This window comes from Gossypium raimondii, chromosome 8, assembly GCF_025698545.1.
Source record: "Gossypium raimondii isolate GPD5lz chromosome 8, ASM2569854v1, whole genome shotgun sequence".
NCBI classification, from domain to species: Eukaryota; Viridiplantae; Streptophyta; class Magnoliopsida; order Malvales; family Malvaceae; genus Gossypium; species Gossypium raimondii.
Genome location: NC_068572.1, coordinates 20,272,529 through 20,286,527, shown reverse-complemented (window position 1 = coordinate 20,286,527; position 13,999 = coordinate 20,272,529). Strand labels below are relative to the sequence as shown.

Genomic DNA, 13,999 nt, shown 5'->3' with positions numbered 1-13,999 from the left:
TACCAACCGTACTTTCAATGACATGACAAGGGGGTCTCTCCTATATATACTCGAACACACGAGGAACCTCCCTTCTCCCCCATGTATTTCCTCTGTTACTTCCAGCTCTTCATTTCCTTAGCTTTCAACTCAAGTTCTCTACCTGTCACAGGTATGTTGGCCTCCTTGAAACCACACTTTCTCCATCAACAAGCATGGTATAAAAGCCAAAACTAAAATTTGACAATTATCCTATAATGTAAAATGAAAAATAAAAAACAAAGACAAAATCAAGAAATGAAAAGTTACTTGTCAATTTCTAATACTCTTAAAACATTCAAATTATATATAACCACATAATATTTTAATAAAAAGTTAACAATATTAACTATTTGGAGTAATTAATAATATTATAAAAATATAAGGACCAAACTACATTAAAAACTAAAGTATAAAATTTAAATTACAAATTTAAGTATAATAGAGAGACCAAAATTGAAATTCAACCACTAATCTTAATATATAATAATAATAATAAAAGTACCATGAGGTGCCATCTGTCAAAGAAGGAAGGTATTTGGAACTTCCTTTTATATTATATAGTTTATAGATTATATTGCATTTTGAAATGGGACAGTTTTCCAAATGATATAAACGTGCATGGAATCAAAACGTATAATAACAAGAACAGGAAACAAGATGAAATGACTATAATATTATAAGTTTACAACTCATTAGTGCAAGGAAGACCAATCCATAAAAGAATCCGTCGGGGCCTATCTAGAAATCTAGCTTGCCAAGCAGGCTCATCATTTTCATGAATGAAACCACTTTTCATGTACAAATTCTTCGCTGGCTCATTGTCGACAGCAACATGTACATATAGATCAGTTATGCCTGAAATATACAACAACAGCATCTAAATATCGCATATCCAGATTGAGTTCTCTGTGTATATACGTATATAGCCACCAATGAGCAAATGCTCATGCAATTTCCTATAAGTAATTCCCCCCAAAAAGTTTTGAAACACATTGTTGCAGCAGAATGCTAAAATGCATGAAAGGCGAGCACTAAGATAGTGCAGACTCCTCTAGTCAGTCTTTGTCAACGAGCAATGTCCTTGACGTTTTACCAACTATAATTAAAGGAAAACATTGCACCGGAGGAAGCAAAGTTCGCTGAAAAAGTTTGGGAGCATTAATAATAAACAAGATAACATGGTTCACATCATCCCTTAGGGCAACCTTCGCTTGCCTCCAATAAAATTGAAGAAACTAGTAGCGCTTATTTGATTACTTCAAGTTCCATTTCCAGCAACAGTATATCAAACAATCTATTCATGATTAACTTAGACAGTACCTGAAAATACTCATTACGCTTGACCTGTAAACTAGAAATGTAAGACCACAGAGATGATTCAGTGCTAAACCAGTTTAATGTTTAGAAGTATGTGGCGGCCCCTCAGCTAGTATATAGAACCTTATGCTTTACGTTTTTAAATAGCGAGGCAGGATTAGAAAGCAAAAGAGCAAGAATAAAGAAATCCTCTTGTATGAAGAAAATGCATGCTAATGCCTTAAGTCTTACACGTGTCTCCATAGGAGTCAAAACTGATATCAGAAACTATATCAATATCATTTCCTTTCAATTTCCTCATAAGGAAAACTTGGATAAACAGAATTAATATTTGGAAAATGTGGGTGAAAGTCAGGGTGATTAACCTTTCATTATTCATTTTAAAGTTAAATGAAGACTGAGGTTGGCAATTCTAGAGTGGTTTTGATAAGGCCAAGGTCTCCCTACCCAGTGGCATGGTGATACCGTCATTATGCCATTACCATTGAGAGATACCCTAAGAAAATATGATCCTAAAGACCGGACCTTACAGAGTCAATCCATTTATATATTTGAAAGGGTAAATTTCTAAATGACTGAACCAAATGGCCCAAGTAGGTATTGGTGATGCATTTAGCTTCTACCATCTGAACTTCATGATTTCAATTTTTGGTGAGTGACAGACCAGGAAAATTGTTTAATCTACGTCAAATGATTATGACAGGGACAGAATTATAATAAAAGATAAATGCATTCATTACCCCATTCTTCGGCAACTATCTTTGATTTTGTGACAATGTCATAACCTAAGCCATTTCTGTGCAGTTCCCTTGCAACACATACATTGCTCAAGTATGCTCTTCCAAAATCAGCTTCAATCCCCTGTCGAAAAATTATAGCAAGATAAAGTCGATCCATGTTATTTCATAATGATGGATGGGGTAATTTTCTTTTCCATTTATTTATTTCTCGGAAAATTATTTATGAAAAATGTTTTTAATACTTTTCTATTTTAATTTCATGAAAACAGTTTGGTCAACAAAAAATAAGGATTGTTTTTTTTTTTTTTAAATTTACTTATCCTTATGAATAAGGCAAACATTTTCTAAAAACCTCTTATAAATAACTGGGATTATATTTGATGAATTGTCACTACATAAACTCTATGCAACATTAATACACTACAATTTGCCACATCATTAATGAGTAAACTTAAAAAATTAAAGGACTTTTAATAAATACTTAAAAATTATTTAAACTTAATTAATTTTAATTTCTCACATTATAATTTTCTCATCTTCTTCCTTGTGTATCAATTCAAAACTAAAAGAATTAGGTTTCACTAAAATCTTAGAAAATATAGATACAAAATTGGGTAGTCACTAAAATCTTAGTTTTGATAAACATTTCTCTTATAAGTTTGCAGAACTTCCATTACAATGAACTAACAATGTTTTCAAAAATTAAAAGACTTAGTTCCTAGAAACAACAACATAAAATCATGATCACTTCATAAACTAATCTCATACCGAGCAACAATCAAATATGTTATATTATGTTGCATTATTTGGGCTTAATTATACGGCAATGGTGGTTTGATCATTGCCTCCCATTTCAGTGATTACCCAATTTTGTATTTAAATATCTTAAAGACTTTAGTGAATCCTAAAACTTTCTTAGTTTTGTGTCGATACAGATATATGGAGATGAGAAAATTATAGTGAGAAATTAAAATTAATTTTAATTAGGTCTAAATAATTCTAAGCATTTATTAAAAAGTTCTTCAACTTTTTAGTTTATTCATTAACGGTGCAGCAAATTGTGATATACTAGTGGTGCATAAAGTTCTTGTACTGACAATGTATCAAAGATAATCCCTAATTAACTTTGGTTTTTTATAAAAGCTAACTTAAATCAAACAAAATTTTATTATATTAATAATAATTTTTAAATTTTAGTTTTAAAATATTTAAAATAATAAATTATTAACCTAATTGTTTGTCATTATATTGTCATTTATCTATAACACATCAAAAAATATCAAGTTGGTGAAAGAAAATTTTAATACTAAAAATATAATTATAAAAATTAAACATCGAATTGACTTATAACATCAACTCAATCAATGACATTACCTATAGTAAAAATTCTATCATCTATATACACGATGTTGGTGAGAAAATATTTTATGTAAAACATTTATACTTAAAAATTTACTTAATATTTATCATTGGTGTAGTGGTAAGGAACTTGTTTATAAACTCATTGAACATGTGTTTGACCCGTGTAAATGTTAATTTTAACACTTTAATTTAAAATTTATATTAAAATATGAAAAGAAAAAAACTATTAAAATAATAATAGAATCATTTAATAGAAAAGGTAAATTAGTCTTTTTTTCAACTGAGTTGGTACCGATTAACTCATGACATTAACTCAATTAGAAACTAAAATAATAGTATAGATTAAGTATTAGTTATTAAAAATATTATCTCATTATAAAATAAATTTCGGTTATTAAAAGAATGCTTTTATAATACTTTGTAACAAATACAATTTAAGTTGTGTTTGTTTTACTGAAAAACTTTCAAAAATTATTTTAAGAAAATTTAATAAACAACACAAAATATTTTACGATAATCATCTAAATATTAAAAATATCAACTATTTCAGATAAAGTAATACATTTTCAAAAAATTATTTTCGGAAGTCGTTTTCAATAAAAGAAGTGAATTGAAGACTTGTATTAATAAAGGCGAATTAACGGTTCTAGATTCTATTACTAAGACTTCGCAGTGAATGTCGAAAGAGAATGTATGCAAATGAGTTACTTCAATTTTTCTAGGTTTTTTTCATATATCTTCATACACCCTTCTTTGGATACGTGTAGGATATTGGTGCTACAAGGAAAATAAAAGGTCCTACCAACATATTTGTAGTAATTTAGCTGTAATTTCATATACTTTTAATATCTTATTCGACAGTTTTCATTTCTAGGCATGACTGAGTCCAGCATTTGGATTAATTATTTCTCCACCCCAAAACACGAACAATCCACAATTGGATTATGCAACCCAATATACAATATACAAGTTGACTGCAAATTGTTGTGGAGCAAAGCAATCTGTATACAATATACAATAGCCTTACCTCAGGTCATAAGCAAATATGTTCTTGTTTTGAAGAACAATTAAGACGCCTTAACACCAAAAGATCTATGGATAACTGAATAAGCACACACATAACACAAGAAAAATGTTGAGATATGATGTATACCTCTGGTTTTGTTCCAGCTATTTCTTCTGGAAGCCAAAGACATTGGTTAAGATCAAGGGTTCCAACAACTACTCTATCCTCTCCATTGGAAGTAAACTACACACAATACAGGTGAAGTAAACAAACAATCAAGAAGGCATAAGTTTCTCTAAAACTTTTGCGGCTCAAATTATATTTGAAAATGTGGTAGAACTTTCATATTGGAAATCTACAACTGATAAAGAGAACATAGAATAGCTTAAAACCCTCTTTTTCCAAAATCATAAAATTAAACACAAAAGAATCTTTTACCTGACATAAACCATTAGATGATTGAATTACACACAAAAGAATCTATTAAAAAAAAATATTAACTAGCATAAGTATGTCCACAAAGTGATTTGTCCAATATCCGCTAGTTCACTAAAATGGTAACTTGGGACTGACCCATGGCACACTTAGGCTTGGATGGGTTTATACTCTTTGGCTGTTAGGAATTCTAAGAAGATAGAGACTTGGGTACAATTCTGCATTGCCAATCATCCTCCCCAGCTTCAAGTCATAAAATTCACATGAATTTTGAAAAATTTAGTAACAAAGTTGTGTTTTTTTGGAAGTTTACTTATGAAGAAAAGATTGCAATCTAGATTTGGAACCTAATGAATCGAATGAAGGATTAGGTCCTCTGAAATTTTAACAAGACCTATTCCAACTATTTTTTAGAGTGAAGAGTGATCCATCTACTATCCTTACCGCCGAATTCTTATAACATGATTTTAAAGATTCAAATAAGATCTCATTACCTGTGATACGATCAATTGCTCCTAAATCCAGAATCCAATCACTTAACTTCCTTTTTTTCGACATTGAAAGCATCTAAATCATTACATTTATTCCAGATGCATGGGAAGGAGTAGAGGCTGAAAATTGAGCCTGGCTGATTAATTTTTGGAGTACTTCCAATTGTTCTTTGCTAAAAGTTGAGGGCTTAGCTAATGGAGAGTTTCCGTCTAATGTTTCTATGTTACCTCTACAATCTTTGTCATTATTATGGGGTGATGGCTTCCAATACATACGTTACCCATGAATTTTCCAACAATTGTCTCGATTGTGGCCTGTTCATTTTCAATATTCACACCATGGACACCCCTTTTTATTGTTGGTGAAAGGTTAGGTACCACGGGCTGCTAAGATTGAGCTTTCTGCTGAGTTGTTGGACTGGTTAAGGTGCTCCCATCATAACTTTTTTTCTGCCCTCCTCTTTGCAAACTTTTAAAAGGCCTTCACAAATACTTCACAATAGTTTCTACGCCATGATCCTCCCTCGGACTTCATCTAGGTTCTTGTCGAACCCAATTAGGAACTTGTTGATACAATGTACAAGGGAGTAAGGAAGAGGTAAGGAGGAGTGTTACTGGCCATGGATCAAAACCCGTGACAATTGTGCGAAAAGTGTCCCATAGAGGTTAATGAAATGAGACTCATTTAACCTGACTGAATTGACCTGACTCGTGAAACTTGTGAAAAAGTCCATTTACTTAAAACTTTGGTGGCCCAATAAAACACTCCCGTAAAACTAGAGTTACCAGGGTATATAGTGTATATCCTAAAAGGTAAATAGTGTAACTAGTATAGAGTTTAAATCTCTTAGGACTCCCAATAGTTGATAGGCCCTAATTTAAACTATCGATGAAACTCAATCTGTACCATTAATTTTGAAGGATCTCAACTATAAATTGAATATATTTTAGAGCATTTACTCAAACACTTGACATTTTTATTTTCCTTTGCCTTTTCTGTTTTTCGTTACTCTTTCGGTTCGATTTTACTTTTGCTACACTTTGGTGCCTAAGAGATTCTGCGGGAATTCTCACCTTTGCAAGAGTTAGGCTGACTTAGATTCAAATAAAGAAAATTGCTTAAGGCCGCACGATTTACGAGATTAAAGGTTTAGTACGGTGACAGTTGGTATCAGAGCTAGGAATTAAAGGCGCCGTGGAGATGACACAAGGAGACAAGCAGAATGTCCCGATGGACACTCGTGGGAGGTCGAAAAAAAATAGCAGATCAAGGAATATGCTATCAGCTTTAGAAAGTCATATGGTCCATCTCGAGGAATTCATGGGGGAAGTGAAGGAAACACTTGAGGTAATGAAGACACACACTGATGAGTTAGACCCGATGAAAAAATAATTCAAGGAATATGTGGCAGAGACATTTAGTTCAAATATGGATATAGTGAAAGCACTCCTTAATACTTCTATGGGTAAGCTGATAGAAAAAAATAATTCTCTTAAAATTGAGATGACAGCTATATAAGAATAAAATGAAGCCACAATTATAGTTTTAAACTCAAAAATCAAGGAACTTGAGAGCGAGCTTGATGTGTGTAGAACTGTTGAAGGTAAAGGGATGTTAAGTGCAAAACTAAATTGAGAGATTGATGTTCCCAAATGGGAGAAGTTTAAGGCAGCAAGGTTCACAAGGGAAGTGGACAACCTCTTGTAAGAAATGGAACAATACTTCTGTACCGTGGACATTAAGGATGATGATGCTAAGGTAAATATTATTGCTCAATATTTTATTGATTTTGCTCTTCTTTGGTGGAGACATAGATCCACAAATGAAAAGCGTAGTCAGGCTGCAATTGAGATTTGGAAGGAGTTTCAAAATGAATTCAAGGTTCAATTTACCCTTACTATGTTGAGACAAAGGCTCAAGCTAAGTTGCAACGATTTTCATAATAAAACACAATTTGAGAGCATGTGAAGGAGTTCAGTGAATTGATGCTTCAAATCACGAATCTGAGTGAGGAGACATTCTTCTTTTTCATTGATGTGTTGAAGCCATGGGTTAAGCAAAAATTGGAACGTCGAGGGGTTCAAAAACTGTTGAAAGTCATGATCGTGGCAGAATATTTAATCGAGCTTGTTTTGAGGAAAGATAAGTTTGAGTCTTCCAAACCAAAAGTGAAAGGCAATGATGGGGAAGATGAAGATAGTTAAGTTGAGTTTAACAACAATAATGGTGGTCATAGTGATAATGAGAAACCACAAAATGGAATGAGAAAACCCGACAAGCCATGGGAAAAGAAGGGGTCATTAAAATGCTCCATTTGTGAAGGTTCACATATGGTGAAAGATTGTTCGAAGCAATCCTTGTTTTCTGCCATCAAAGAAGATGATGAGCTAGAAAAAGCTCCAATGAGACTTGGTTCGATTGTGCGTGGGGTTGAAGCTAAGAGGGGTAACTAGAATGAGAAAAAGCCAATGAAGTGTTTCTCATGATGTGATTTGCATAGGATGCGAGACTATCCAAAGAGATTTAAGTTGTCCGCAGCCACTAAAGAAATTGAAGTAGAGCCTATTGATGGTAAGGTATTGGAGCTTGGATCACTGATACTCAAATCTGCTAAAGCAAAGAGGGATCGCAAGTAGAAAAGGATTGATCTATGTGGACATCAAAATTGGTCAAAAGAAAAGTGCTTTTATTGATAAGAGGCCATCAGACCTGTTCATATCGAAAAAAATCGTGGGTAAACTTGATCTCTCAATAAGCGAGTCGATTAAGAAGATCAAAACGATAAATTCCAAAGAGGACCCGAATGTAGGATTAGTACAAGGAGTTGAGCTACAGATTGGTCAATGAAAAGTAAAGGAAGACTTTGAGGTAATTCACTTGGATGATTATGACTTTTTTCTTTACTTACAGGTGCATTTTTAGAGTTCTAAAGCAGGTAGGCCAAGATGCTTACAAACCAGAGTTAGTAGCGAGACTCAAAGTTAACCCAATGTTCAAAGTGGTTGTGCCGAAGCCTATTTACACAGATTAAGGAGATCCCGATCGAAGCAAGTCACAATGTGGACAAGTAAGAGTAGTGGACTCTTGCAAACGAGATGTACCAAAAAGAAGAGGAACGGCTCAAGTTAAGAGATAACGGAAGCTAAAGCAAGCGTTCCGAGGGGTAGGACTACCTGACAGAGAGTCTTGTCAAGAACGACCGAGGAATCGAGAAAGTTTCAAGGCGAGTTAAATCAGTGTAATTTCGAGGACGCAATTAGGGTGTTGCAAGAATAGGTGGGAGAGAATGTCACGGGTTAGGATCAAAACACATGACGATTGCGCAAAAAGTGTCCCATAGAGGTTAGCGAATGAAATGGGGCTCATTAAGCCCAACTAAACTAGCCTGACTCGTGCAACTTGTGAAGAAGCCCGTCTACTTCAAGCTTTGGTGGCCAAGTGAAACGCTCGAATAAAGCAAGAGTTACTAGGGTAAATAGTACAAATCCTAAAAAAATAATATTATATAGAGTTTAAATCTCTTAAGACTCTCAATTGTAAATAAGCTCTAATCTCGACCGTTGATATAACTCAATCTATACCATTGGTTTTGGGAGAGCTTAACTATAAATAGAGGTCTCCCCCTTCATTTGTAATCACTTCACTTCATTCGTAGTTAAATATATTTTAAAGTATTTACTCAAATACTTGACATGTTATTTTCTTTTGCCTTTTTTGTTTTCCGTTGCTCTTTCGGTTCGAGTTTGCTTTCTCTATACTTTGGTGCTTTAGAGAAATTCTGTAGGAATTATCACTTTTGTGAGGGTTAGGCTGACTTAAGAAAATTCGAAGCAAGCAAATTGCTTGAGGCCGCATGGTTTGCGAAACTAAAGGTCTAGTCCCGTGACAGGAGTATGTGGTGGTGTTGATAAGGCCAATTCAACAGAGCAATGTTGATCATACCCATTTCATAAAACATCGCAAAGGTAAGATCACTCTTCTTATAGTTTTTTGTTGATGATATAGTTATGATAGAAGATGACAAAGAAGAGATCACTCGATTGAAAAGCGATTGGCTCAAGAATTCGAAATCAAGGATCTGGTAAAATTGTAATATTTTCTAGTAAGCAAACTTACCAGGTTAAGAAAGAGGAATCTTCATTCCTCAAAAGAAAATATATTTTGGATCTTTTAACAAAAACAGACATGAAAGGTTACAAACCAGCAGAATCGCTTGAGAGCAATCATAAATTACAAGCAAGGGTTGGAGATTCTGTGAACAAGGAGAGATATCATAGACTAGTTGCACGGCTAATTAATCTCTCGCAAATTAAGACCAGACATAACATATGCAATTAGTTTGGTAAGCCACTTAATGCATAATCTTCGAGAATCTCATGTGTAAGCGGTTTCAAAGAATGGTCACCTTCCATTAAAAGCCTTCACAAATGCTGATTGGGTTGGATCTTCGAATGATAAGCAATCTTTCTCGAGGTATTGCACATTTGTGGGAGGAAACTCAGTCACTTGGAAAAGCAAACAAAGTGTAATTACTCAGACAGTGCAGAAGCTAAATGTATGGCTATGGCTCAAGATGTCTGTGAGCTTTAGTGGTTGTAGATAATATTGGAAGAAATAAAATTATCAAAAGAAGATATATTATTCATATTTTGTGACAACATGATAGAACCAAACACATTGAAATTGGTCGACAATTTATTAAAGAAAAATTAATTGATGGTGTCTTAAGCTTATTTCATTTGACATCCAACAAACAACTATCCAAAACATTTACCAAAAGTCTTAACAACAAGATTTATCATAATTTGATCCACAATTTGGGCATGTGTGATATCTATATACCAACTTGAGAAGGAGTGTTGACTAATTAGCATGAAATTAGTGTATATAGCAGATTCTTAGGGATGTAGACAGATTCTTTGGGGTGTAATTAACCTTTAGGGATTCTGTTTCCTCCTTCCTAATTATTGTATATACAAAACCATGTATTTTTTCAATGAAAGTATTAACAAGAAGTAAAATTTCATATTTCAACTACCATTTCTCTGTTTTTAACAGATTAGGTTCCAGACGCGCAAATGTAGAACTTAATATGTCGCTCTTCTCTAATAGCTGTCTATTCATGACAAAAAGGCATCCTAACTCAAAAAAATTAGGTTTAAAGTCATTCCTTGTTCCTTATTTTTCTTCATCATTATAATACAGATTCTCCCTAGACGAATCTATGACACATTAAATCTGGTTAAAATCTCTAATCAATCAAAACAATAGCATTAACACGCCAAAATGACATTTAAAATTTGAAGCATTATAAATAGAAAAAAATAAACAAAAAAGAAGGCAAACAAACCTTACATGCAGCACATAAATCATTTTCAGAGCTTGACAATTGTGACAATGGAAGCGTAGCATTTATGCAAGAAACTCTCTTAAAGCCCTCCCTCTTCCCAGCAATTCTTTCCTTTAGCGCAACAAATTCACGTTCCGCCAAGTACCTTTTATGATCCTAATACTTGAAAAGGACAAAATACCATAATAAAAGGGGAATAGAAACAGAAAAAAGAAAAAAATTACTATCCTTCAAGAGACATTTTTCTTTCTTTTCAAGTTTCCTTATAACTAAAACAATGCTGCAGTAAAAGGTATAAAACTAGTTCTCACACAACAATAGAAAATCTAAACAATCATATCAGTTCAAGAACTGCTTGCTGCACAAAAAATGCAAGAGTGTAGAAGCAAGAATCTAACAGCTTTGAAAGGGTTAGTCTTTTGCCTGAAAACCACTTCCATTTCTCTCCCTCAACGATAAAAAAAACAGGGATTAACTCTACTACTTTTTGCCTAAATCCATAACCAACTTTGACCAAAACGTTTTTTCGACAAAAGCCACTCAAAGAAGGAAAGTATCAATATGACCCACATTCATAATGCCCAAGAACTTGCAAACAAAATACATCTAGAGAACCAAAAATGTAGTCTCCCCAGAGCACATCCTGTCCATGAGTATCCAGTGTTAATGGAGGAAAGCCATAGATGAAACTGTCTACGCCTAGAGCCTTGTTAGTACAATTACAAAGAGTTTCAAACATGCAAAGGGCCTCTCTATCAGCTGGAAGACCAATTTATTGACATATCGGTAATAATTAGACGAAGCGAAAACCATAGAGTACGTTTAATCTCTAGACAGCTAGAAGATGTCTATGGATGGAAAAGTCTTGGACATTTAACCCATTACATGCATAGCTCTGCATGTTTTGCTCGGAAATTTCTTCTATGATAAGATTAACCAATAATCATAGTTCTTAAATGGTCTTTTTATGATTTTACCAGTTTCCTCAAACAAGCACGTTTGCATACAAATGAAATTAGACAGACTCAGGCGACAATTCCCAGTCCCAAGGATTTTTCAAATGAAACTCTAAAACCAGGCACTTTACACTCCGGAGGACCTCTATTAATGGCAAATTTAAAACGGCAATGACAAAAAGGAACCAAAATTTCTATATTCGAGCTAACACGAAACTCCCTCTTCACTAACATCAATATCTACAATCCTCTAAAACTTCGATAACTTCTAAAATGCCCTAAACAAATTACTATGAAATCGTTCATCAAACAATTAACATTCAGGCGTTGACCTTTTTTATGCCTCTCCAGTGAAAAAAAAAAAAGCAACCCATTAATTCTTTTTTCTTTTTCCTTCTTTATTTTGAAAACCAAATGAAGAAATAAAGTCTCACATGGATGCCATAGGAGGAAGCCTGGAAGTCATAGAAGGAGCGAACACGGAGGCAAGCGGCTGCCCAAAGCTGGTCCTCCTCCGACGCTTCAGCAACAGCTAGCGAAGACTTGTCAAGAGGAATGGAATGCTGACGATTGTGAGTGGTGGTGGTAGCTGCGACTGGCAGAAACCGGATACGGCGACAGGATTGGTGGCCGGAAGAGAGTGAAATGGTAAAACAATGTGAAGAAAACGAAGGAGAAGAGGAGGAAGGAGAAGAAGGCGGAGGTAACGAGAAGAGGAGTGCCATCTTTGAAATAAGAAATGTGATGGGGTTATCCTTTGCTATATTTGGTGTGACATACTAAGAAATCAGAATCAAAAGCTCAAAAGGATAATGGAATATATTAGAATTTATAGTTTTTCAGGTTCTTTTCGCACTGCTAGACACGATTGGCTCCAGCTTTTCCAAGTCATCTGGAAAATTTTGAAGGATACGTATATCCATCCTTACGACTGGGCTCAAAATCATAGTTAAAGTTTAAAAGCTGAGCTCCGACTGATGGCCCTAATAAATGATCAACCTCTAGCCCATTTTTTATTTTGGGTCATCCCATATGTAGCTAACGTTATAGAAATAGAAGCCGAATTTTGTTTTTGTTCGAAGTTTCAAACCTCACTGAAAATGTAAACATTACAGTACCGCTAGGCACTAGGCCTAGAATTGCTTATGGGCCACACCACTTAGTCCGAAGGTCTGTTTAAAAAGTGATAAGATTTGGGTAAAAAAATATGTCCGAAAAATAGGTTTGGGTAAAAAAATAAAGCCCGTTTAGAAAATGAGTCAGGCATCGGGTGAGGCTTTTTTGGTCCGGGCTTAGCCCGGCCCGAATATGCAAAAAAAATAAACTGTAGTTTTTTTTTGCTGTTTCTAATATTATTTTGCTATTTTCTTTTTGTTTTTTTCATTATTTTGCTTCCATTTCACTATTATGTTGTTACTATTTTGTTGTTATTGTATAATTTTTGTTCTATTGTTAATTTTGTTATTATTTTAAAGGCATTTGGTTGTTAAGTTGCACCTATCTTAGTGTTATTTAAGTACACATATTTTTTTAAATTTATTTTCAATTTTTCGGGGAAAATTTTATTTTAATATTTTTAGCATTTTTTATATATTATATTTTTAAAAATATATATAAAAATGTTAATACGGGATAGACTGAGCCCGGGTTTTAACATTTTTATTTAGGTTGGGTTTAAGGCCTTTCTCACCAAAGCACCTGTGTTGATACAACCAGAACCTTGAAAAGACTTTTTGGTCTACAATGATGCCTCGCACATGGAACTTGGTTATGTGCTAATGCAAGAAGGAATGGTGGTGGCTTATGCCTCGAGACAACTGAAGCCTCATGAATGAAACTACCCAACCCATGATCTGGGTTCAACAGTAGTGGTGTTCGCACTTAAGATTTGGCGACGCCACTTATATGGTGAATGATGTACCATCTACACTAACCATAAAAGCCTTAAGTATTTGCTCACGCGGACGGAATTAAACTTGCAACAAAGATGGTGAATAAAACTACTAAAGGACTATGATTGTTTGATAGAATTTCACCCTAGAAAGGTAAATGTGGTCGTAAATGCTTTAAGTAGAAAGTCAATGAGTGAGTTGAGAGCTCTATTTGTGCGATTGAATGTAACAAGTGATGGGGGACTGCTCATAGAACTGCAAGTAAAACCAACCCTATCACAACAAATCAAGAAGAGGCAAACCACAAATGAAAACTTGGCGAAGAGGGTTCGCTAAGTAGAACAAGAAATACATAGGGACTTCGCACTAAATACAGAAGGGATACTCTATTTTCGTGGAAGACTATGCGTACCCTGTGGCAAAGAGCT

The 13,999-nt window shown here is 34.2% G+C and overlaps 1 protein-coding gene across 3 annotated transcripts; it reads right to left on the bottom strand.

Annotated features, from left to right (window-relative positions):
- Positions 1 to 537: 537 nt before the first annotated feature.
- On the bottom strand, positions 538 to 12,582 carry LOC105790988 (hypothetical protein). Of its 3 annotated transcripts, XM_012618809.2 has the most exons (5): positions 12,114 to 12,575; positions 10,724 to 10,879; positions 4,594 to 4,689; positions 2,079 to 2,199; positions 538 to 876 (listed from the first exon to the last, which is right to left on the bottom strand). In XM_012618809.2, the coding sequence occupies exons 1-5, from the start codon at positions 12,402 to 12,404 to the stop codon at positions 704 to 706; spliced, it is 837 nt and encodes a 278-aa protein (XP_012474263.1). In that variant the 5' UTR covers positions 12,405 to 12,575; the 3' UTR covers positions 538 to 703. The 3 variants fall into 3 exon arrangements, with proteins under 3 accessions (XP_012474263.1, XP_012474267.1, XP_012474265.1); XM_012618813.2 differs by lacking the exon at positions 10,724 to 10,879 and having other exon boundaries at positions 12,114 to 12,582; XM_012618811.2 differs by lacking the exon at positions 4,594 to 4,689 and having other exon boundaries at positions 12,114 to 12,580.
- Between the last annotated feature and the right edge of the window lie 1,417 nt (positions 12,583 to 13,999).